Below are 24,670 nucleotides of genomic sequence, written 5' to 3'. Positions count from 1 at the left end.
TTACTTCATACATCATGAAGGCCTCTGACAGGCTGCTCCTTAAACAGCTCAAACCCCTGGTCTCAGATCATCTGGATCCTCTGCAGCTTGCCTGTCAGACACATACAGGTGTGGAGGATGCTCTCATCTCCAGGCTCCGCAGAGTCTGCTCCCACTTGGACAAAGCTGGCACTGCAGTCATGGTTGTGTTCTTTTACTTTTCCAGCATCTTTAACACCATTCAGCCTCATTGACTGGAATAAAAGCTGAAGGCTTTGAATCTTGCTGCCCCCACAATCTCCTGGATCATGGATTACCTGACCAACAGACAGCAGCTTGTGAGGCTGAGGGACTGCGTGTCAGAAATGGTGGTGTGTCATACTGGAGGACCTCAGGGAACTGTCCTGTCTCCCCTCCTGTTCACCCATCTACACAATTGACAACCAGCACAACATCAGCACTTGTCACCTACAGGAATTCTCAGATGATTCCTCCATCATAGACTGCATTAATAATGAAGAAGAGTCAGAGTACAGGAGACTTGTGCGGGACTTCATCTTATGGTGCAGGAAGAACAACCTGCAACTCAATATCAGCAACACAAAAGAACTATTGGCAGATATCTGGTGTGACAAAAAGCCTCTGAACGAACTAGAACAAACTAGACTGGTCTGACCATACAAGAAGGATCAGAACAGACTGGACTTGCTAAGGAGATTCTCAGGTCTGCTGATGTGTGAAGCAAACTGCTGGAAATGTTCTACCAGTCCACAGTAGTCAGTGTTTCATTCTACTATGTGGTCTTCTGGGGAAGCAACTTGAGCTCATAAGAAGCACAATGACTGAATAAACATATCAGGAAAGCCTGCGCCATCACAGGGCCAACTCTGAAGGCACTAAAAGTTGTTGTGGAAAAGGATGCCATTATGAAAAATCCCCTCCATCCCCACTAGGAGGCGCTCTCTTGGAGCCTTTTAAGCCACAAGCTCATTTCCACCACAGTGTGCTAAGAAGTGTCTCTGGTGGTCTTTTCTTCCCACTGCTATCAGGTAATTCAATGCCATATACCCGCTATGTTAATATTTATTTATTTATTAAATCGACTGGCTGTATTATTTGTCCTATGAGTCTGTATTCTTGTTTTTTATGTTTCTGCCGATGTATGCATTTGAATTTCCCCATGAGATTATCTGATCTAATCTAATATTATATTATTATGTGTGTAGATTTTATTTTAAACGTAATGAAAAGTCAAGCAAAATGACACCTTTTATTGACTAACTAAAAAGATTACAATATGCAAGCTTTCAAGGCAACTCTGGCCCCTTCTTAAATGTAAGTAACCCATAATGACAAAATGAGAACATGTTTTCAGAAAGGTTTTAAAGTTTCTTAAACATCAAAAACTGAAATCCCTCAATCGTGAGTTTTCAGACCCTTTGTTCGGCATTTTGTGAAGCCCCTTTGGAAGCAATTCCAGCTTTGAGTCATCTTGGAAAGCCTCTACAAGATTTACGTGTACACACCTGGGATAGGCCAATTATTTCCATTCTCCCTCTCAAACTCCGTTTCCATTCTCCGTCAAATTATTATCTCTTCACCGTGTCACAAGAACTGACAAAGAGTCCAAAAAGGTTTGGGGGCAGTCGGTTTTAAGGAAATTTCTCCTCTCACATTTCTCCCCCACTACATTTCGCCTCCAGTATATTTCTCCCCCACCCCAGTAACTTCTAATACCCACACCCAGACGCTTTGAGTGTTGGAAGTTTCTAGAAAAAATAAAGAGAGAAGAGAGAATATTTGTATTGTCATTGTAACAAATACAACGAACTTAGGTGCAGTCACTGCGTTGTCAAAATATAATAATAATAATAATAATTCATTATATTTATATAGCGCTTTTCTCAGTACTCAAAGCGCTATCCACACAGGGAGGATCTTCCATATAAATAAAATATAATTAAAAAAGGATAAAAAAGGATAAGAAGAAATAAGGTAGAACACAAACATTCAACATATGACCTTAATTGCACAAGATGCCATCTATTGCACAGCTGCATTGGAGGTGATTAGGTGGCAATTCAGTGCCCTGATAGCAACAGGGTAGAAACCGTCATTCAGTCTCTTAGTCTTTGTTTTGATGCTCCTCTGTCTTTTGCCTGATGTCATGAGCGGGGTGTCAGGAGTCTTTTAAGATGTTTTCTGCTTTCCTGAGGCAGCGAGAGCTGTGCAGTTCATCCAGAGAGGGTAAAGAGCAGCGGATGATCAGCTGGGCCGTCTTTACAATCCGCTGAAGTGTTCTCCTCTGCGCCGTTGTGCAGCTGGAAAACCCCACGCAGTGGCAGTAGCACAGGATCCTCTCGACAGAGCGGCCATAGAAGGACACCAGCAGTTTTTGGGGGATGTTATTTTTCCTGAGGACTCTCTGCTGAGCCTTCTTCACCAGCTCAGCTGTGTTCACACCCCAGGACAGGTCTTCTATGATGTGGACTCCCAGGAAGCGGAAGTCTGACACCCTCTCCACACAGTCCCCTCCGATGTAGAGTGGTTTGATGTTCGTTTTCTTTTTCCTGAAGTCCACAACGAGCTCCTTGGTCTTACTTGTGTTCAGGAGCAGGTTGTTGTCAGTGCACCACGCTGTCAGCCGCTCCACTTCGTCCCTGTAGGCAGATTCATCTTCCCCAGAGATGAGCCCCACCACAGTGGTGTCGTCTGCAAATTTGATGATGGTGTTGCTGTGGTGAGCGGGGGCACAGTCAAGTGTGTACAGCGTGAAGAGCAGAGGGCTCAGCACACACCCCTGAGGAGAGCCGAGTAGATGTGAGGGTGCCCACCCTAACCCTTTGTGTGCGGTCTGTCAGGAAGTCTTTAATCCTTATACAGGTGGAATATGGGAGTCCCAGGGCTAGCAGCTTGCACACCAATCTGTGAGGGAGGATGGTGTTAAAAGCAGAGCTAAAATCGATAAAGAGGAGATGTGCGTAGCTCCCCTGGTGCTCCAGGTGGGACAGGGTAGCATGGAGAGCAGCAGCAACAACATCCTCAGTAGACCTGTTAGCCTCTTAAGCAAATTGGTGTGCATCAAAGGTGGGAGGGATGAAGGACATGATATGACTATATGATATAAAGTGAATAATCGTTCTTGGTGTTCAAAACTGACGTTCCTAATTTAAACATTTTTGTAGCAAAATGATAAACGGGTGCAACAATTTGTTGTGGTCGTTCGTTTGTGGCTGTTGCCGGATTTGATCCACCAATCGTAATGCTTCCTGTGAGCTGCATGATTATGCTTAGTTACCACTTTTACAACTGGGCCTTCCAAACCAACTGTCCAGGCATGTCGTTTGCAGATGGAACGTTTTTCACAGACCCAGATTCCATGTTGTTCATCGACTGTTTTCTTTGAAAACATGTAAATGTGGTTGTCATCATCTATCAATTTTCTTTTACCTCTAATTGACGAAATTCTTCCTGCCATAGTGAAATTTTACAAAGTTGATTTTAGGTTTAGCCACGATGCAAAAATAACGCTTTCAGTGAGAAAGTAATACAAGATGCGGTGAGTGGTGACGCAACAGTTTTGATATTCCACTGTCTGCGAGGTCTTCAACACAGCCACGCACCACCAGGCGGTGAAAACTGTAAACACACATCTTGAAACAGCCGTAGTGCTGGCCAAAAAACGCACAAAATCCAGTACAGTCATACAAAACTATATCACATAACACAAATACTCACCTTTTATGGAGGCAATCACGCATACTATTTTCAGTGGAACACGGTGATCTGTGAGTCGTATAAGAACTCTACCTTAGTGAACTTTTTATTTTCAATGTTGGGTAAGTTGTATTAAATTTTTAATTGCAATTATAGATATGTACATAAATACCAGGGCAAAATATAGTGATGGTGAAATGTTCGGGGTTTGGGGCTGAAAATTACCAAGGGCAAAATGTGAGGGGTGAGATGTGGAGGGCAACTTATCCCAATGCCGGGGCAGCCACCCGTATATTATATCCTGGCTGCGAAAACAGAAGAAATGGTGTACAGATGTGTACAGATGAGAGTCAGTCAGTCATCATCCAACCTGCTATATCCTAACACAGGGTCACGGGGGTCTGCTGGAGCCAATCCCAGCCAGCACAGGGAGCAAGGCAGAAACAAATCCCTGGGCAGGGTGCCAGCCCACCGCAGGGCACACACACACACACACACACACACACACACCAAGCACACACTAGGGACAACTTTTTTTAGGATCGCCAACCTGCAGGTCTTTGGCCTGTGGGAGGAAACCGGAGCACCTGGAGGAAACCCACGCAGACACGGGGAGAAGATGCAAACTCCATGCAGGGAGGACCCGGGAAGCGAACCTGGGTCTCCTTAGTTCAAAACAGAACTGACTGGGTAGAGGAAAAATGGCCGTTTTAAAGGCCAGTACAGGAAGTGATGTCATCCAAAGGGTCAGAAACCAGAAGGGTCCTCATCCATAGGCTCGAACCTGGAATTGACGTCATCAAAGGCGCCAGAACCGGAAGTGATGTCAACAGGAGAAGGCGGGATTTCCCGTGAACGGTCTGTAGTAAGGTAAGAAATGGATTCAGCGCACTCCGCCACCCCCTGGTTTGGCGTGGAATTACTCTCATTCAGGCCTCTTAGCTGCCTCCCATGCGCACTTGTGTGACAACAGGTACACATGTGCTTTTCTAAGTGACGGCCAACAAATTCAGTTTACTGGCGGTGGACTCCAGTCAGTTTCTAGAAACATCTCAAGGAGACTTTAAAGCAAACTGGATGGAGCTGAGCACAATCTGGAAGTGCCACAGCAGAGGGTCCGAACACTTCTAGGAATGAGAGAGTTTCAGTTTGTGATTTTTTTGTAAATTTGCAAACCTTTCCGAAGACATGTTCTCACTTTTGGTCATTATGAATGACTGAGAGTGTAAAGTGATTGGCAAGAATGACAAATGTATCCATTTCAAATTAAATCTGCAATACAATAAAGTGTGCCGATAGTAAAGGGGTCTTGATACTTTCTATATCCACTGTACCTCTTAATGATTGCAGTGCACCATTGGCTGTTTGAGTTAAATGATGAATGTCTCTCATTTAGCCCCCATCAGTGCACCCAGAATGTCAGCAAGCCCACCTCAAAAGAGCACCTGATACCCTCACAGCGAGGATTATGGGATTGGGAGGCTCATTTTTTTAAATCCGTACTGCCACATGACCTTATGGCTGCTGACTATGACTTCATACTACCGACTCTGGCATGCTGTGCACGCGGCCCCAGCTTGTCCTGTCAGATTTATGGGAGTTGTCAGCTTGGTCTAGCAACTGTAAAAGCATTTCACGTACTGGAAGCCACGTTACTCATACGTCGTACACGCAGGCCTCATCCTGTAGGCACATGCAGATGGATTATCTGACAGAGGGAATACTCAGATTTAATCCCTAAATCAATAAACATGCAATAATTGAGGGTCGCCTGTACCCGTCCATCACAGCAATTTGTCCCGAAAGCACAATGGCCACTGGGAGGACGATGCCGGCGTATGTCTGCCAGCCGAGTTATTTGCTTTGTATCCATCACCTAAAGTCAAAGGGCAGACAGGAAAAACGGCCGTTGTTTTCTTTCCAGAGCCTGCACATGTCGTCTGACCTGACGTGAGATACACCGGGGTATGAAGAAATTCGGATCTGGTTGCTTCCCAGATTGGTTAAAGGGTGACATAAATCCCTTACAGTCATGCAAAGGCGTGGGGAAGTTGAAGCCTTTCTGAAGGAAAGAAAAGAAAAGACGGGTGAAGATGAAGATCTAAGTTAAGGATCTCGCCAAGTTCTGAGGGAGAGCGGGTCACAGCGTAAATATGGACTGCCACTGGGGAGGCTGCTAGCAGCCACTTGGGAGTTAGGGTTTGGCCTAAACTTCACAGACCTTTATTTGTCTTTCTCTCCCCCCTTGTTTTTACGTCCTTCCTAACCCAGCCACAGGGGATGCACAAACCAGTGTGTTTCTTCATGCCAGTCCCAAGCCCGGATAAATGGGGAGGGTTACGTCAGGAAGGGCATCCATAAAATTTTGCCAAATCAATATGCGGAGAACAATACAAATTTCCATATGGATCGATCGAGCCCCGGGTTAACAATGACCACCATCAGTACTGTTAGCCAACAGGGTGCTGGAGGAAATTGGGCTACTGTTGGCTGAAGAAGAAGAAGGAGAAGAAGAGGGGGGAGACAAGTCCAGAGGCAGGAGGAGAGGAAGAAAGTAAAGAGAGTGGAACTGAGGGTAGGAACTTTGAATGCTGGCAGTATGACTGGTAAGGGGAGAGAGTTAGCAGATATGATGGAGAGAAGGAAGGTTGATATATTGTGCGTGCAAGAGACTAAATGGAAGAGGAGTAAGGCCAGGTGGATCGGAGGTGAATTCAAATTGTTCTATCATGGTGTGGATGGGAGGAGAAGTGGGGTAGGAGTTATTCTGAAGGAACAGCATGTCAAGAGTGTCCTGGAGGTGAAAAGAGTGTCAGACAGAGTGATGATTATGAAGATGGAAATTGGAGGTGTGATGATGAATGTTGTTAGTGCATATGCACCGCAAGTTGGGTGTGCAATGGGTGAGAAAGAAGATTTTTGGAGTGAGTTGGATGAAGTGATGAACAGCGTACCCAAGGGACAGAAAGTGGTGATTGGAGCGGATTTCAATTGGCATGTTGGTGAAGGGAACAGAGGAGATGAGGAGGTGATGGGTAGGTATGGTGTCAAGAAGAGGAATGAAAAGGTCAGAGAATAGTGGATTTTGCCAAACGGATGGACATGGCTGTGGTGAATACGAATTTTAAGAAGAGGGAGGAACAAAGGGTGACGTACAAGAGTGGAGGAAGATGCACACAGGTAGATTACATCCTATGCAGAAGAACTGATCTGAAGGAGATTGAAGACTGCAAAGTGGTGGCAGGGAAAAGTGTAGTTAAGCAGCATAGGATGGTGGTCTGTAGGATGACGTTGGAGATCAAGAAGAGGAAGAGAGTGAGGGCAGAGCCAAGGATCAAATGGTGGAAGTTGAAAAAGGAAGACTGCAAGGTTGAGTTTAGGGAGGAGGTGAGACAGGCACTGGGTGGTAGTGAAGAGTCAACAGACAGTTGAGAAACTACAGCAGATGTAGTAAGGGTGACAGCAAGAAGGGTGCTTGGCGTGACATCTGGACAGAGGAAAGAGGAAAAGGAAACCTGGTGGTGGAATGAGGAAATATAGGAGAGTATACAGAGGGAGAGGATGGCAAAGAAGAAGTGGGATAGTCAGAGAGATGCAGAAAGTAGACAAGAGTACAAGGAGATAAGGCGCAAGGTGAAGAGAGAGGTGGCGAAGGGGGATGTGCAGGACTGTAGTAACACGGGGATAAAATTGATGAGCCACAGCATGAAGTTATGGGAAAGAGTAGTGGAAGCTCAGTTAAGAAGTGAACAGCAGTATGGTTTCATGCCAAGAAAGAGCACCACAGATACGATGTTTGTTCTGAGGGTGTTGATGGGGAAGTTTAGAGAAGGCCAGAAGGAGTTGCATTGCGTCTTTGTGGACCTGGAGAAAGCATATGACAGGGTGCCTCGAGAGGAGCTGTGGTATTGTATGAGGAAGTCGGAAGTGGCAGAGAAGTACGTGAGAGTTGTACAGGATATGTATGAGGGAAGTGTGACAGTGGTGAGGTCTGTGGTAGGAGTGACGGAGGTGGGATTACATCAGGGATCAGCTCTGAGCCCTTTCTTATTGTTAATGGTGATGGACAGGCTGACAGACGAGATTAGACAGGAGTCCCCGTGGACTATGATGTTTGCTGATGACATTGTGATCTGTAACGATAGTAGGGAGCAGGTTGAGGAGACCCTGGAGAAGTGGAGATATGCTCTAGAGAGGAGAGGAATGACGGTCAGTAGGACCACCAAGACATAATACATGTGTGTGAATGAGAGGGAGGTCAGTGGAATGGTGAGGATGAAGGGAGTAGAGTTGGCGAAGGTGGATGAGTTTAAATACTTGGGATCAACAATACAGAGTAATGGGGATTGTGGAAGAGAAGTGAAAAAGAGAGTGCAGGCAGGGTGGAATGGGTGGAGAAGAGTGTCAGGAGTGATTTGTGACAGACGGTTTTACTTTGATTTAAGTCAAGAACACTTGACGACATCCAGCTCCAGTATTGTGTAATAAAGTGCAAAAAGGAACGCAAACTCAAAATCTTTCCAAATCAAAATAATTTCAGTTCACTGATAAATGTTTGATAACAAACGCAAGATCAAGTAACGGTGGAGTTTGTTTGAATCAGAATTCAGTAACACAGAAACATATAATCTGTCCTTAATAATCATCTGAAGGACGCTGTCGGAGAGCTCAGCAGTACTCTGAGTGTTTCTAGTATTTTATTTTTGGAAAAACTCAACCACACTGCTCTTCCTTTTCCTTAAAAAGAAACACATAAATCATAGTACTTTAGTGGCTTTTGTGACAGTTTCTGTGCACGTCTGTGTCACTGGAGTCATACACTTCAGTTTATAAGCGCATGACATACTGTATATTGATAATAGCTAACTAAAATAAAGTGGGAGCAAAGTAACATATAATACACCTCACGATAATCACTAGCTAACGATATGTTATTCTGTTTATTAACCATTATTTCTGTCACATTGTACATTACTTTTAGATCATTTTTTAAAATTAATTATAAGCTTCCTCTGAAAAAAAACTCTTGCTACTCCGCGCTGTAATGTACTATGTAGAACATGTGACAAGCGGGTTTCGTCTGTATTGTTCCTGCCAGGCACCCGTAGTGTAGCTGCTGCCAGGTACTCGTGGCAGTGATGTGCAAAACGATTCTTTTTAGTAATTCAATTCATTTCGTTGACTTCACCAAAATTATTCAGATCTGTGAATCACTGATTCTTTCACTAATTTAAAATCTAGAATAGTATCATAACTATGTAACAACTTTAACCACTAAACAATATAAAAAGCCAGCAACAAAATAAGAAATTTACACATAATAATAATAATAATAGATCTTCTTAATTGAATTCAGACAATAAATAAAATTTCAACAATAAATAGAAAAAAACATCCCTACAATTAGAACCTTGGAATAGTGCACACATCACAATACAGCTTCTGATGCAATCTGCCATACGTGTATCATCAGTGAACTGAACTGAGATTCAATGTACTGACAGTCTCTAGTCTGCAGTTTGTGAATGAACTTGCAATGGCTCTCCAGACCAGTAGGGGGCATACTGGTTCATTCAATCAGTCAGTGTAGGACTGTCAGAGTCACTCAGTCAGAGTGAATGGGAGGTGCTTGGCATCATCTACCAAGTCAGTCATTGGCTAGTTGTCGTTGTGACTCTTACTGATGGTCTATTTTATGAAGACTGCAGACACTTAAGTGACGTTAAGATGACAGATCCGGACTGTCGCAGAATGCTACACAAAACGTAGCACACACTGCGCATTCTTCAAAAGACGACAAAAAGATCAAATAAAAAGACTACACACTTAGAGCAGGTATAAGATACTGCTTGGACCCTAACACTGTGTGGGACTGAGCATGTGCCCGCACCGGTGTGTGAGGGTTTCCCAGTTGGGGAATGCGTGTACAAGTGTCTTGAACAAGGGTGTGAGTCTGTGTGTATCTATGTGTACGCTTTGGGATACAACTGTGCCCACCCCCGTACTTAGACACACACACAATACATCCTGTAGCACCTTATGCCAGGGCTGTTGGGCTTTTTAGTCAGCTCTGCTGCAGCACCTCCACCACCTCCTACTTGCCCAGAATGGCGAAATGAACATGAAGGGCGCCAAAGGAGAAGCTTATTGATGTGTAGGGTGTTGCCTGTCATTACCCTCAGGGTACTCTACACTCGCAAAAAAAAAAAAGATTACACCATCCAGAGCCAAAAACGTTTGTTAACATCAATGAAGCTTTTGTTGGATCCTTATGAAGCAGATGATTAAAGTAATGCAGGTCCTCCAGCACGGGCTTGTCAATTTAATCTATAAGCTGCTATAGGGTTCATTGAATAGATAGATAGATAGATAGATAGATAGATAGATAGATAGATAGATAGATAGATAGATAGATAGATAGATAGATAGATATGAAAGGCACTATATAACAAATAGATAGATAGATAGATAGATAGATAGATAGATAGATAGATAGATAGATAGATAGATAGATAGATAGATATGAAAGGCACTATATAACAAATAGATAGATAGATAGATAGATAGATAGATAGATAGATAGATAGATACTTTGTGTCATATAGTCATATATAGAGAATTCAGTTAACTTCTTTCTTGCATGTACCAGTCTGCATGCAGCACGTCACCACTCTCCAGCCCCGCTATTAGGTAGTAGAAGTAAATTATTTTATAACATTAGAAGTAGAAGTACCTACTTTTTGTATCTTACTTTGAAATTTCTGTCCTCCTTAACTCGAAGCTTCTGTCCTCTTTATCTGGAATAACTCCCTTAAAGTTATGTTTTGGCCAGTGTTCCTCCCCATGCTACTTTTTTCTATTTTATTTTTCAATATTGCTCCTTGCTTTCAGATATTTTAGTTAATATTCTTTCCATTTATTATTTGTCTAATTATGTATCTTCTGTTCATTTCTTTCTGTTTATTTATTATTTACTTTCTATGTGTGTAATCATGTTCTCCTATGTTCCTTGTACTATGTTTGTAGATTCCCCCAAGAGGCGGGGCCACCCTTACCTCACTGCTAAGGACCCGCCCCCTGCTGTTAAAGGCAGGCTGGGAAGGCGAGTTCCTTGGGATTCATTATAAGGCCTTTGGAGGAGTCTGCAGAGTTCTGTTCTGTGAGTATTGTGTTATTTTGCTTTGATAGATTTCTGAATTTTGCTTCTTTCTTTGGTTTTTGATGTCTGTATTGTGAATTAGTTGCTGTGGATTGCTTTTTATACAAATCCTTTTTGTATTTTGTAATATTTCTATTTTTTTCTGCTAATAAATCCTCAGTTTAATAAAGAGTCCTTGTTGCCTCGCTCTTTAAAAGCCAGGGCTTTACTGTCATCCCGATTATTTTTGACAGGCTGCCTTTGGTGAAGCCTTTTCTGGGCTAGTGAAGGAGGGCCCTGGCCTGTTTATGTGTGTTTTTCGAGGCTTCAAGCCCTTTTCACCATATTTCTGACTCCAAATCACATTACTTACCTTGAAAATTCTAGTTTACTATTAAATATAATCATTTTATTTAGTAGACATCTTTATCCAAGGGAAATTATGTAATGGCTAGAAGAATTTATGGCAATGCACTGCTCTGCCCAAGGATGACCTTACACACCTGGAATGTTCTAAATTTAAGGGAGAAACTTGGCCATCCTGCATCTTTTTAATAGAAAAAGAAATGCTGGGGTTTGTTCTGGGCTTATGTTTTATTCTTTATTGTCCTTTCTGTTAATTTTGAAATATTATTCATCATGTGTTAATTGTCTAATGTTTTTTTTGTTAATATTATTACATTTTTTTTTGTATCATGTATATGTGCTTAAAGGACACATTCCTTATTGTCTGCATGTGGAACCCCAAGAGGTGGGACCACCGTTATTTCACTGCTGAGGGGCTGCCCTCAGCCTATATGTTTCAGGCTGGGGAGCGAGTCCTTCAGAGGTTCATTGTTGTTGGTGGAGAAAGACTTGCAAACAAATCCACATCTGAAATATAATAACAAAATCCAAGAAACAAAAGGAAAAAGTAACAAAACCAAAGGAAAATTAGCAACAGTACTCACTCTTAGGAGCCTTTCTTCATTGGACTGGAAAGCTTGTGCCACTAGGGGCCAAACGGAGGGCCAACTGAACTCATTTTATTTAAATTCTTATCCCGATAGTGGGGTCTGGGTTGGAGAAGAAGATATAACAGCCAGACTTCTCACTGAGTACCCTCTCATGTAAGTCAGAATGAAAATCAAACAAAACCAGGATTAAGAGGAGATGTTCATTCATTTGAGTAGCCACAAATAAGACAAGGAAATGGAGAAAGCAGGAATACAGTCGAGAATCAGGCTATTGTTATATATCAGTGTGACATGATGTGCATTTTACTGTTGTTTTGTTACTGTATGTTTGTTGTTGCTGTTGTAATTGTGTGTTGTCCCTTTAAATGTGCTGATGTTGCCTGTTTCTTGTGGCTGAAGCCCCAGGAGGCGATGCCACCCTGATGTCACGACTCCTTCCTCTGGTCATAGAGGTCTGCTGAGAAGGTTCAGGAGTTGGAGATCATTCATTTATCGTGAAGTTTGTACTTATTATTTTCCGTTTGGACTGATTTTTTATTCTTTTTTTGCTCTATGGTTATCTTCTAAACATATTTCTTGTGGATTGTTGTTTTTTTTGCCCAATTTGTTTGACAGTTTTATTTTTCTCTATTTTAGTGAAAGAAATCTACCATTTGCAAAGATTCCGTGTTTGCCCTTTTTATACAAGCCAAGGGTTTACGGTCATCCCTCCACTAGTGGGGCTTTTTTGATATTTTGTTTGACATTTTTATGTTGTAGCGGTTGCACTATGCTCAGATGTACACCCTCCTAAACTGGTCATTTGTTTGTTTTATTTCAGGGATGCCAAGAACCCACCCAGGCTTGACCCGGCTCAACACTCAAACACTGAGGCCCATAAAGAACATAAGAAATTTGACAAATGAGAGGAGACCATTCAGTCCATCAAGCCCATTTGTTTAATTAATAGCTAAGGTGTTGTGAGAGAGTAATTTAGAGGTAACAATAATTAAGTATTTTGGTTTGAAGTGTGCATTCAAATATATAAGCATTTGTTTTAGAAATGTCATGAACAGAACTACTGAAATGGTTAGGTAAACAAAAGACAAGGATGTACCAGAAAAAGGATGAGGTAGTACACAAAACGTAGTAAGAAATGATTAAGAGATCAGCAGATGTAAACAGCAAGACTGGTCAGTTGTCACATTGTGACGTGTGAGTTGTTGTCTTGCACCCCAAAGACGAGGCTGACTCTCAGTACTTTAGTCAAACCAGCTCTATTCAACTCGAAACAGGAACAGCAAAGTTATTTATTGTAGCGGAAGCTACCATTCTGCTATACACAGACCCAGCAAACAGGCAGGGTCGGGACCAGGTCAATGTACCCTGCATCACCCATCGGGCAGTTGGCGCTTTGTGCATGGCAGCGCTCAGCTTGCAGTTGTTTCTGTGGTGCTGTGAATCTGCGGTTACCTCGGCGATGGACAAGCAACCCTCAACAGATGCAGCAGTCGCACTTCTGCAGGTCATCCCATTGGGGAGAGTCTCAGAAGAGTTCAAAAGTCCCACAACCTACACAGAAGTTTCAAGGGTAAATGCTGAACGTCTCAACAAAGCTCACCAGTCCTGTCCACTAAAATGACATCAAGTTGAGTTCTGAAGGTCCCTCAAGTCCTACTGTTTGCCACACCTCTTGGTCTCTTATTCCAAGCATCTGTGGTTCTCTGTGTGAAGAAAAAGTTCCTAATGTTGGTGCGAAATTTACCCTTCACAAGATTCCAACTGTGTCCCCGTGTTCTTGAGGAACTCATTTTAAAGTCACCATCTCGATCCACTGGACTGATTCCCTTCATAATTTTAAACACTTCAGTCAGGTCACCTCTTCATCTCCTTTTGCTTAAACTGTAAAGGCTCAGCTCTTTTAATCTTTCCTCATAACTCACCCCCTGTAGCCCCTGAATTAGCCTAGTTGCTCCTCTCTGGATCTTTCCTAGCACTGCTATGTCCTTTTTGTAGCCTAAAGACCAAAACTGCACACAGAACTCCAGATGAGGCCTCACCAGTGTGTTATAAAGCCTGAGCAGAACCTCCTTGGACTTGAGATCCACACATCAAGGCGCTATATAACCTGACATTCTGTTCAGCTTCTTAACGGCTTCTGTCTGGCAGTTGATAGTGTTGAGTCCACAACGACTCCTAAATCCTACTCATAAGAGGTAGTTTTGATTTTCAGACCTCCCACTGCACTACAAATGCTATTCTTATTATTTATTTAGTGTTCCTAAATTAACTAAAATGGACAGAGACAGACTTTTTTCTTTCCTTCTCTCTTTTTGACAGCCCCACAGATCACAAAGAGGCTGTTCTGGGACTGAGAGTCTCAAAGCACACTTCCAAAAATGCCCACTAGAGGGGGAAATCCTGTCAACCCCCCGCCCCCGCTAGATACAAAGGGTCACTTCAAATCTTTATAAAATTTAAAAAAAACAAAACAAAAAAAAACATCACAAAAATGATCTGTAAGTACATGAAGCTCTGTAGAGCACCCAAGGAGGAAAAGGAGTTGCCTGCAAGGGCAATCCAAGGCCAACAAGGCCCAATACACAATCCAATGGCAAAATCAAAAAACAGAGGAAAAGGGTCCAAAAATCCAATGAATCAAAACAGCAAAAGCACAGCAAAAACACGAGTAACACTCACCAACTCCCTCGTGCAAACAAGATGAACCGGCAGGAATTATGGGACTCCCTCGCCTTTATAGAGCTAAGGGCTGTCCCTTTCGGTGATTGACATGTGGCCCCGCCTCCTGGGGAACCACCCACAACACACAAGGCAGCTTATACTCACACAAACCAAACAACACCTCGCACTAATAAAATACAGAAGTAATATCAAGTTTCAAACATAATTCACAATATTAAATTAAGCCATGTAATTAAACATTCACGAAAAGGACTTGAAATGGGCTGAAATACAAAAGTACTGTTACATATGACAGAGAGCTTTGGAGGATCAACTAAACTCCCCAGGTTTTTACTTCCACCTCCCATCTTTCCGTTGGCTTTTGTGGGTGTCACTCAAGCCCAAACAAGCATGGACGGACTCACTCCACACAAATGGCTCCTATTTAAGATCAGGCGGAGGGTACAAACAAATCAGACTTACAGGGAAGGCTTTCCTGGACTTGCAGTTGGAGGAGGACCTGAAAGAAAGAAGACAAATGAGACTGATTAGTGCCTTGTTTCTTATACGTGTTTCACGTGGGATTTTTTCCCAGATGGGAGGTGGTCACTAGCAGGCTATCAAATACACCGCAGCCCTTATGATAAATTCTCACTAAGCCACAGGGAGATGCAAGATAGATAATCTTGACCACCATGACCATCATGGATGTGAAACGTGTCCTGAGCTTGCTGGTTCAAGGGCTTCATGTTAAGCATGTAACTTAACGTGAAATTCTCAGACCAGCTTGATGCCATTCATTTACTTTGACATTTATTTGCTTAGCAGATGCTTTTATCCAAATGGACTTTATGATCTGTAGGGGGCGTATCTGCACCCCAAACACCGAGACACAACCAAACCGCACAGTCACGGGTACAAGGAAAGACCTTTTTATTCAAAGCAGTCACAGTTCCATTTCATTTCCTTTCCTTTTCCCACCTCCACTCTCCCACAATCAAGCCTTGTCCCCTCTCCTCCCGACTCTGACTCCCCGATGTGGCAGAGTGGCTGCTTTGCAATCTGAACTCCAGAGTATGTCCAATGGAACAGGATTGCCACCTGGAAGCACTTCCAGGTCCAGTATAACCTCTCTGTAGCAGGGGAGCCTGCTTCAACAGACCCTCTAGCAGCACCCAATGAACCCAAACAGGGCTGCCCACCAAAGCTAACAATCCCATGCAGCCCTGTGGTTGTTTAAATGGGAGCCTGTGGTATAGCGGGTCCACAGCTCAAGTCAAAGGGCCATTTTTAAAATAAATAATCGCCACACTCGCGGCTTAGCGAGGGGGCGTGGTGGTGTGTGGCCATAGCGGTTCCTGAGGAGTTGTGATGTGGGCGTTTCACACCTAAGTGCACAGGTGAGAAACGGCCCGCATCCGTAATTGTTCCCAGGAACTGTTTATTGCTACAGCTGCCACATCCTCTTCATAAATAGAAGCGCAAGGCAGCTAAGGAAGAAAAAAGTAAAAGAGAAATTAAAGAAACGGAGGTTGTGGGAGTGAGGAAGAAGGCAGGAAGCTGAAGGAGAAAGCCGGTGAGAGAGACAGCGAGTGTGTGCTCGCGGGCAGGCAGCTGGACAGTGAGCCCTAGCAGTGGCGTTTGGCCGACACTCGGTGGGGCAGAAGGAAGCGGTCGTTCCAGCTGAGTGAACAAGGAGCTGGAGTGACCGGTGAAGAAGGACGGTTGGCTGCATAAGGCCGAGAAGGCAGCGGGAGTCGGGACTTGGGACGTGGATTCCCCAGCGTGAGAGCCCTGGTCGTTGGGGATCCCAAGTCGCTGTTTGGTGGAGCCTACCGGAGCCAGGGATCAGTGAGGTGAACCAACCAGCAAAAGTGGACAGTAGTAAGGTCAGCTGCAGGAAGGGCGACTCCCCTGTTGAGAAGCCCGTATGGGAGAAGCAGGGGAGCCGCCAGATAAAGGAAGGCACCGGGCTTGTGATTTTAAAGGGTCTGCTTCCAGCATTGTTTTAACCTCGCTTTAAAGGATTGTTGTTTTTTCTGTTTATTGGTTTTTACCTCGACGTTTTAATTATATGGGATTATTTATTTATAGAAGATATTTTGGATAACACTGCACTTCATTTTGAATATTTTGTTTTTGATTGTTTGTTTGCTGTTTTTAATAAAAGCACTTGGCACTTTTGTACACCATCCCCTTGCTCCATTTATTATGCCTCACTGCCGAGATCATCAGTAACATTACCGACGGTGCAGGGTTCAAGAGCTCCCAAAAAACTGCATGGGAGCATGGAGTGAACCCGCATCGTCACAGAGCCACACCAGAGGGACACTGCCACCCAAGTGCACTGGGTGAACTCACAGCCTCGGGAGACAGTCACCCTCTGTCCTTCCCTCATAATGACCAAAGGTACCACTTAACAAGCCCGGTTCATCCATATCCTTCCCTTATCATGGTTTCCTAGATGGGCAAGGAACCCTCCACTGTGGCCGGGGTGCCAGTTCAACCCGTCTCTTCTATGACAACTTACAAAAGAGGTCAGCATAATCGAGTAAACATCAGTCTGGGGGACTGTTTAAGAACAAGTGTGACAGGACAAGGTGACAAAATGGATCATAATAGGTGAAAAACTAAATGAGGGCTGGCGACACTTCTTCACAAAATCCTATTCTATCCCAGCAAGCATAGGGTGCAAGGCAAGAACAATCCCTGGACACACATACACACACTAGGGCCAAACTATATGATACATGCATGTTTGAAAACCCCAGCGTCTTAACAAACTCCTAACAGTCTGAGGGCGGAAGACACAAATGTGTAAGTGATGGCATCTCATCCACATCCTTCTCTTGTACACCCTTGAAACTGAACCTAAAAAAAACAATATCAGCAAAATGGAAATTTACCAAAGAACAGAGTCTTCAAGTGCTTCTTGAACACATTGAGGGAGACAGCAGTTCAGATTAGAGGTGGGCACCAAGTCACATGAAAAGAGTCTGGATTGAGATGTGATGCCATGTGTGGAGGCATCACCAGACGCCGTTCATTAAGGGTCAGGGTTGTGGGGAACCCTGAGTCTCTTTTGACATCAGTGAACAGCCCTGACCTCCGGGGGGCAGCAGTCCATCTCTGGCCTACTCACTCACACACCCTACATGGTCAATTAGAATGAACCTAACCTGCAGTCCTTTGGGATGTGGGACAAAAAGCCAAGTACCTAAAGAAATACAACACACAGGTACAGAGAGAACATGGAAAGCTCAGAGTATTGATTTCCTTTTTTATTGAATTTATTAAAAGCATAAAACTTTCCATACAATCAAGTCAAACTTAACAAAAGTAAATCAAATCAAATCAAATCAGCCCTCATCCCATGACAAAGAAAAGAAGGCCAACAACCAGAGCAAAACTGCTGAGAGTAGTAAAGAGAGAAAGGAGTCTTTTCCTCCCAATATAAATGCTTATTCTATAATGTTATTGATTAGATCCTGCCAGGTTTTAAAACAAATTTGCACAGATCCTCTAAGTGAGAATTTGATTTTTTCCAGTTTCAAATAGTATATTATATCAGTTTCCCACTGACTTAACAGAGGTGAGTTAGGATTCTACCAGTTGAGGAAGAAAGTCTATATGCTAGAGCAGGGGTGGCAAAGTCATTCCTGGAGGGCCGCAGTGGCTGCAGGTTTTTGTTCCAACCCAGTTGCTTTATTAGAAAACAATCCTTGCCAATAATTACATTTCATGGCTTGTTTGTGCTTTAACTCTGCCATGTCAAGTCATTCTCATATCCTAGATTTTTTTTCCATTCTAAGGATATCATCCAAATACTTTGAAGTGTAAAACGGATGAGTAATTCTCAGTCCTTCACTTTTTTCTCTTCTCTTTCCTTCCAAGTATTTAATTAAACCAAATAGTGCAGGATAAATACACACAGGCGTAAAGGGTAACAAGCAAAATGGATAACTGATGGTTTCTTTTGTCATTTGCATCTTATTGCTAATAAGGAGCAATTAAAAACCAAGAATGCAGCTGTTTAAGACTTAAATAAGCAACAAGGGTTCAAAATCTTAACGAGGGAGATAACTAAAATGAAGCAGAAGTGTTTCTTGAGCAATAAGTGCTTCTTATTAAGCAATTGGGTTGGAACAGAAACCTGCAGCCACTGCGGCCCTCCAGGAATGACTTTGCCCACCCCTGTGCTAGAGTACTGATTTCCAAGACAAAAAATTTTACAAATTATGGACACTAGGGGTCACTGTTGCCCCTTTAAACCCAACAGACAGACGCTCAGGGCACAGGGTAAAAGCACTAAGAAGTATTTTAATTCTTCTTCTTCTTATAAACAGTGCCCTAAGCACCACAGCCACAATAACATAGACAAGAAATACATAACAATAAACACAATTCTCTCTTCTCAAGCTTTGTCCACCTCCACCCGACTCTGGCTCCCTTGCTGGGTCTTCAGCAGTCCTTTTTATAGTCCTCGACCCAGAAGTGCTTCTGTCATTCCGTTAACCTGACTTGCTAGCACTTCCGGGTCAGAAGGAGTACTCCAGTTTTCTTCAGTCCAGAAGTACGTCTGGGCTTTCATCTCTGTGACTTGGTAGAACTTCCGGGCTAGGGGTGAGACAGGACTCCCCAGGTTCTTTTGCAGCGTCCCCTGGCAGCACCTACGGTACCCAGCAGGGCTGTGGTATTAAATTACACATCTAATAATGCCCTGCGGGAATCCTGGGCCCACTGCAGTCCAGAGAAGCTACCATCTAGCATCTTGTGGGAGCTGCCTTCCCCCACCCTTCTATCTTAGGGGTGTCCCGGCTGGGTTGAGCTGCTGGCCGTCTGTTACAAAATCAATTAAGCATGCATTTAGGTTACAAGCTGCCTAACAAGCTCATTTTAATGATTTTATCATTCTTTGTTAGCTGTGGTGATTATAGTTCAGGGATCCATGATATTGTACACAAAGATCTCTTCAGAGCCCGCTGGTATTTTCAATCTACATGCTCCCATTAGGCCAGATTACCTCAAAACACAAGATGGACTACAACAGTTCAGCAGCTTTATTTATCTATCACTCCTGATAATCCTGATGCTCTGGGCTCTCTGACCCAACATCTGTCTTGTATTTCTGAATGGATGAGTATTAACTGTCTCAAGCTAAGCTAAGGAAAAACAGAAATCTTAGTCATTTGTGAAAATGGAAATAATGAGGGTGTTAGAAATAAACCTGACCCCATAGCATTAAAAGTGTAGGTGTGATCATGGACTTTCAATCACACATTCACCAGATTACTAGAACTGCTCTTTTTCACTTAAGGAATATTGCAAAAAGTCGGATCTGTTGTAACATTGCAATAAATGGACCCAGAAGCAATCATTTTTCTTTTAATGGAACAAGACTCTTTAGCATTCCCAGTATTTGTCATTCTACTATACAGATAATCACAAAAATAGGTGATTGCAATAAAAAGGTACATGACATGAAAATTTAAAGGCCACTTTTGTGATCATCAGCCCCCAAATCCACAACCAAAAGTGTTTAGGAAGCAAAATTTTTGTTTTCCAGTGTTCCACATCTGATGGCACTTCATGCGGGTGTCACTACAGGACGTCTCTGAATATCTTCTCTGAGCTCCGAACCCCAAATCAATAATCATTCCAATTAGTCAATGTAGGGTGTGACTTGTTGGGGATGTTTGCAGCACCCCAAACTCCACAGATACAACTTCACAACATTACAATACCATTTTGAGTTAATTGCCTAATTCTCTTTATCCTACCGCCATGTGTTAGGTCATCAAGTATGTTGGACAATCCATTAGAGTGACACAGTAGCACAACACAGAATAAAGTGTGGGATGTCTACCTAAGAGCTGTTAAAGGTCAAAGTAATAAAGAATTAGGCATATGCTGTGCGTTCACATTATAAGGTATGTCTACATTATACAAAGAAGGTTTATGTATTAAGGAGAGAAGTCCCCAAAAGCCTTTTCCTGATAGAACAAAACATTTAAAGCATTAAATGGCAGAGGTCCGGCTTACTTGTCTGAACTTATCATGACTTACAAATCAGAGCGCACATTAAGATCTCAAGATGACAGTCTGCTTAGGATACCAAGAATTAATAAAATAACAGTGGGAGGTTGAGCTTTTAGTTACAAGGCCCCTAAACTGTGGAATGGTCTGCCTGCTACTATAAGAGATGCCCCTTCAGTCTCAGCTTTTAAATCCCAGCTGAAGACTCACTACTTCAGTTTAGCACACCCTGGCTAGAGCTGCTGATTAACTGTACAGACTGCATCTCTGTTGTTAGTCATTAGCACTAAAACATAAATAACATGATAGTTATCATTTGTTACTAACCCTCACCTATTCTGTTTCTCTTCTCAGTACTCAAATGTGGCACTTGGTGCCACAACCCACCTGCCAAGTTGTTTTGCCTGCCTAAAGAAAAGTCATCCCTGATGGAGGCTTGCAGGAACCGTGGGGTAGAGGGGTCCTTTCATCGGAATGGCTGTCCCAGTGCCGACTCAACTGTGGAATGGCCAAATGGGGGAGGCAGCTTGATGGCCAAGGTCTCCAGGACTCTGGACAAATCCAAATCATATTATGTGATATCATCTACTGTTAAATTCTGCTCCGTACTTGTAATATTTTTATTTTTGTACTGTATTGAGGATTTGTTCTGTTCTGTGTATTGTATTGTATTGACCCCCTTCTTTTTGAAACCCACTGCACGCCCAACTTACTTGGACAGGGGTCTCTCTTTGAACTGCCTTTCCCAAGTTTTTTTGGGAGTTTTTACCTTCTCTTCTTAGAGAGTCAAGGCTGGGGGGCTGTCAAGAGGTAGGGCCTGTTAAAGCCCATTGCGGCACTTCTTGTGTGATTTTGGGCTATACAAAAAATAAATTGTATTGCATTGTATTGTAACAACATGGCGTTCTCAAACTGCCAATGGGAGTTCATGCCAACAGCATTGCATAAAGGCAAGAACCGGCCCTGGACGGTAGTGACATGCAATGAATGAACAAACTACTTCTTTTATACTTGTCTTGGTCTCTGAACGAACTGACTTGTACAATGTCATTAAAGAATGAATCTTTAAGGCATGTGCATTGTGTGCTACGTTTTATATTGCATTCCATGACAGTCTGGAGCTGCCATCTTAATTTCACTTAAATGGCTGTAAACTGTTTCAACTAAATGGGGCAGAGTGACTTTGACTGTCTTAGTACACGGACTGATTGAATGAACCAGTATTCCCCCTACTGGTCTGGAGAACCATTGCAAGTTCGTTCACTAACTGCAGACAAGAAACTTGCAGTACATTGAATCGCAGTTCAGTTCACTGATGATACGTGTATGGGAGATTGTATCAGGAAATACGGGATACAAAAGAAGGAAATTGCAGGAGATTAATCTAAAACTGAAATCAATTTTATTGAGTCATAAAAGATGTAAGCACTCACATGTTCTGCTTCTTTAATATCTAGGCTATAAAAATTGTCTTTTTATTTCATTATTATTATGTGAGAATTATTTATTTTGTTGCTTGATTTTTATATTTTTGTATTGTTTGGTGGTTAAAGTTGTTGTTACACAGTTATGATACACTAACCAACCCGTGGCGTAGCATATGCTGCATAATTATGTATTGACCGTGAGTGAATGAAAAGATGGACCTCTGGAGAGAGCAACATACAATTGTCCGTGACTGAAAGCGGGATCGTCTGTGACGATGGAGGCCACGCTGGTGAAAGTTACTTCGTCGGTAGGGATAAGTGTCAGTACTTGTAGATTAAGGTGTAGCGAGTCTTCGTTGTTGACGCTTAATATAGCTTGCGTACTGAGTTGTTCCGGAGTCACAGTTGAGAAACACTTTTTTAATGTCTTTTAAGCACAGGGAAAAAAATTAACATGTGAAACATCCGTAATGTAATAAGCCATCAAGAAAAGTAACATTGCAACAATGCACGCTACGACCCGATCGCTGTAAACAGAAGTGAAAACAAAATCGAGCCCGGTGCATTCTTTAACTGCCTTGTAGCGCAATGGTAGTGCTGCTGTTTTGCAGTAAGGAGACTGTGGAAGATTTTGGGTTCGCTTCCCGGTTTCTCCCTGTGTGGATAGCGCTTTGAATACTGAAAACACCGCTATATCAATGTAATGAAGTATTCTTATTCTTATGCGTCCAGCGCTCGCTCTCTCTCGCGCGCGCCTGTATGTGTGTGTGTGTCACTCGCTCGCTGCACGTATTCCTGCAGGCATTCCAGTAAGTGAATGAAAAGATGGAACTCTGGAGAGAGCAACATACAACTGTCCGTGACTGAAAACTGGTTTTGGCAGATACATGCACATCTTTTTGAAAGTTTGGCCCTGTGCTTTATCAATTGTCATCGCAAAGGCAAATCTAACAGGAAATTGTCTTCATGTTAAAGTAAAAGGCAAATTATCTGCGACAAACTGTTTTACACGCTGCATACCAACCTGCGGCGTAGTATACGGCGCATAATCACGCCGCTTTTTTAATGTTTTTTAAGCAGAGGGAAAAAATGAACATTTGCAAAATCCGTAACGCTGCTTTTAGTAAGTACAATGCACACGCGTTTAATTTGTCGGCCACTTTTTGCCAGCCGTCTTTTCTGGTTTGGGCTGCTTTTGCAGTGTTACCACTTGTGTATATTAAATCTTGAAATCCTTCGAGTAACTAATTAACTAACTAACACCAACCCACCCAGCTTGTGAGAAAAAAATGCGCCCGTACTTTCATCATTTTGTTGCAGCCTATCAAAGACTTGCTGATCATGTTTTCTAGACTCAATATATATTGGCTTTTCACTCAGTGCGGAGGTGCGCATTCATCTCGGATTATTACATCCTGCTAGACTAATCTACTACACGGCTGCATTTGAAAAACCGACTTATCCCTGATGAGTTTCACCGGCATTAATGATTAGGAATCTGGTTGGAACAAAACCCTGCATCCACAGGGGTTCACCAGGACTGAGTTTGGGAAACACTGCTGAACACAGACGAAACCGACTCAGATGAGGAGTTGGAGTGGGCAAAGTGGTTGCAGCTATTGATTATTCAGTGTTGTTTGCCTGGGTGTCTGATCTGCTCGACAGGATCAGAAATAAAAGGAAAACAATGTGAAGGCAATGTCACAGGTCATCCTGTGGTATAGCGGGTCCACAGCTCCCCTTCAAAAGGCCATTTTTAATCAGGCGACTGACAGTAGTGGAGTCTGGCACAGAGAAGGTCAGCTGCTGAGAGAGCGTCTCGACTGTTGCAGGGCCTGCATCGGTGAAGCAGGTGAGACGCTAATGAAAAAGAGGCACAGGGCTTATTGGTTTTTAAAGACTGCTTCCTTCATTGTGTTTTAACCTCAGTTTTAAAGGACCAAGGTTCCACTGAGGTTGACTAATGAAAAGTCAACGTGGCTCAGAGCTACATGTGGACTGTGGCACAGACAAACAGAAATGACGGTATGTTTTCCAAGGCGTCGTGTCCGAGTTGGTGGGCGTGGCTCTGCAAGTTTACGTCGTATCCAATGGTCTAAGAGTTGGTGGGCGTGGCTCCTTCCTGCGTGTGCCATTGGTATCTTACTTGTCGGCGGTTTAGTGAATCCACGCCCCTTCCAGCATGCTTTCTATTGGTGGCTACTTGTCGGCGGCTTAGTGAATTATATATATAGATTCTGGATTTTAAACTAGAAAATAGCTTGTTGTTGTTTTTGAAGTGAAAGAATCAGTGAGTCAATGATTAGAATTATTTTGGTGAACGAATGAAATGAATCAAATTACTAAAAAGAATCATTTTGCACATTGGATGGGGTGCCAATTCAATACAGGGTCCACACACACACACACACACGCACACACACACACACGCACAGAGTTTAGCCTGGATCACCAATTATCCAAAACTGCAGATCTTTGGGGATGTGACACGTGAGGAAAACTCACACAGACCCAGGAAGAACATGCAAACTCCTCATAGAAAATGACTGGGCATGGGAATCAATCCCAGGATATTGAATCAATGAGGCAGAAGCAGCACTACCCATTGTGCCACTCAGTACTACTACTACTACTACTACTACTAATAACAATGATAATAATAATAGAACAAGGTGATATAATGTGTTTATTTTATTAACATTTTAATGTTATTGTTGTCTTGGTAGCATTATTTTTCATACTTTATGTTATTTCTG

General features: G+C 42.9%; 1 protein-coding gene across 2 annotated transcripts in view; it reads right to left on the bottom strand.

Annotated features, from left to right (window-relative positions):
- The window catches only part of ror1 (receptor tyrosine kinase-like orphan receptor 1), a 336,235-nt gene that overhangs the window by 106,291 nt on the left and 205,274 nt on the right, over nucleotides 1–24,670 (bottom strand). For both annotated transcript variants that reach the window (XM_051932708.1, XM_028810949.2), the window contains exon 4: nucleotides 14,935–14,971. In XM_051932708.1, the coding sequence (XP_051788668.1) occupies nucleotides 14,935–14,971 (37 nt within the window). The remainder of the gene's footprint in view (nucleotides 1–14,934; nucleotides 14,972–24,670) is intronic.

This window comes from Erpetoichthys calabaricus, chromosome 10, assembly GCF_900747795.2.
Source record: "Erpetoichthys calabaricus chromosome 10, fErpCal1.3, whole genome shotgun sequence".
Taxonomy (NCBI): domain Eukaryota; kingdom Metazoa; phylum Chordata; class Cladistia; order Polypteriformes; family Polypteridae; genus Erpetoichthys; species Erpetoichthys calabaricus.
Note: the sequence above shows the minus strand (reverse complement) of the source record. Positions and strands in the feature narration are given on the sequence as shown.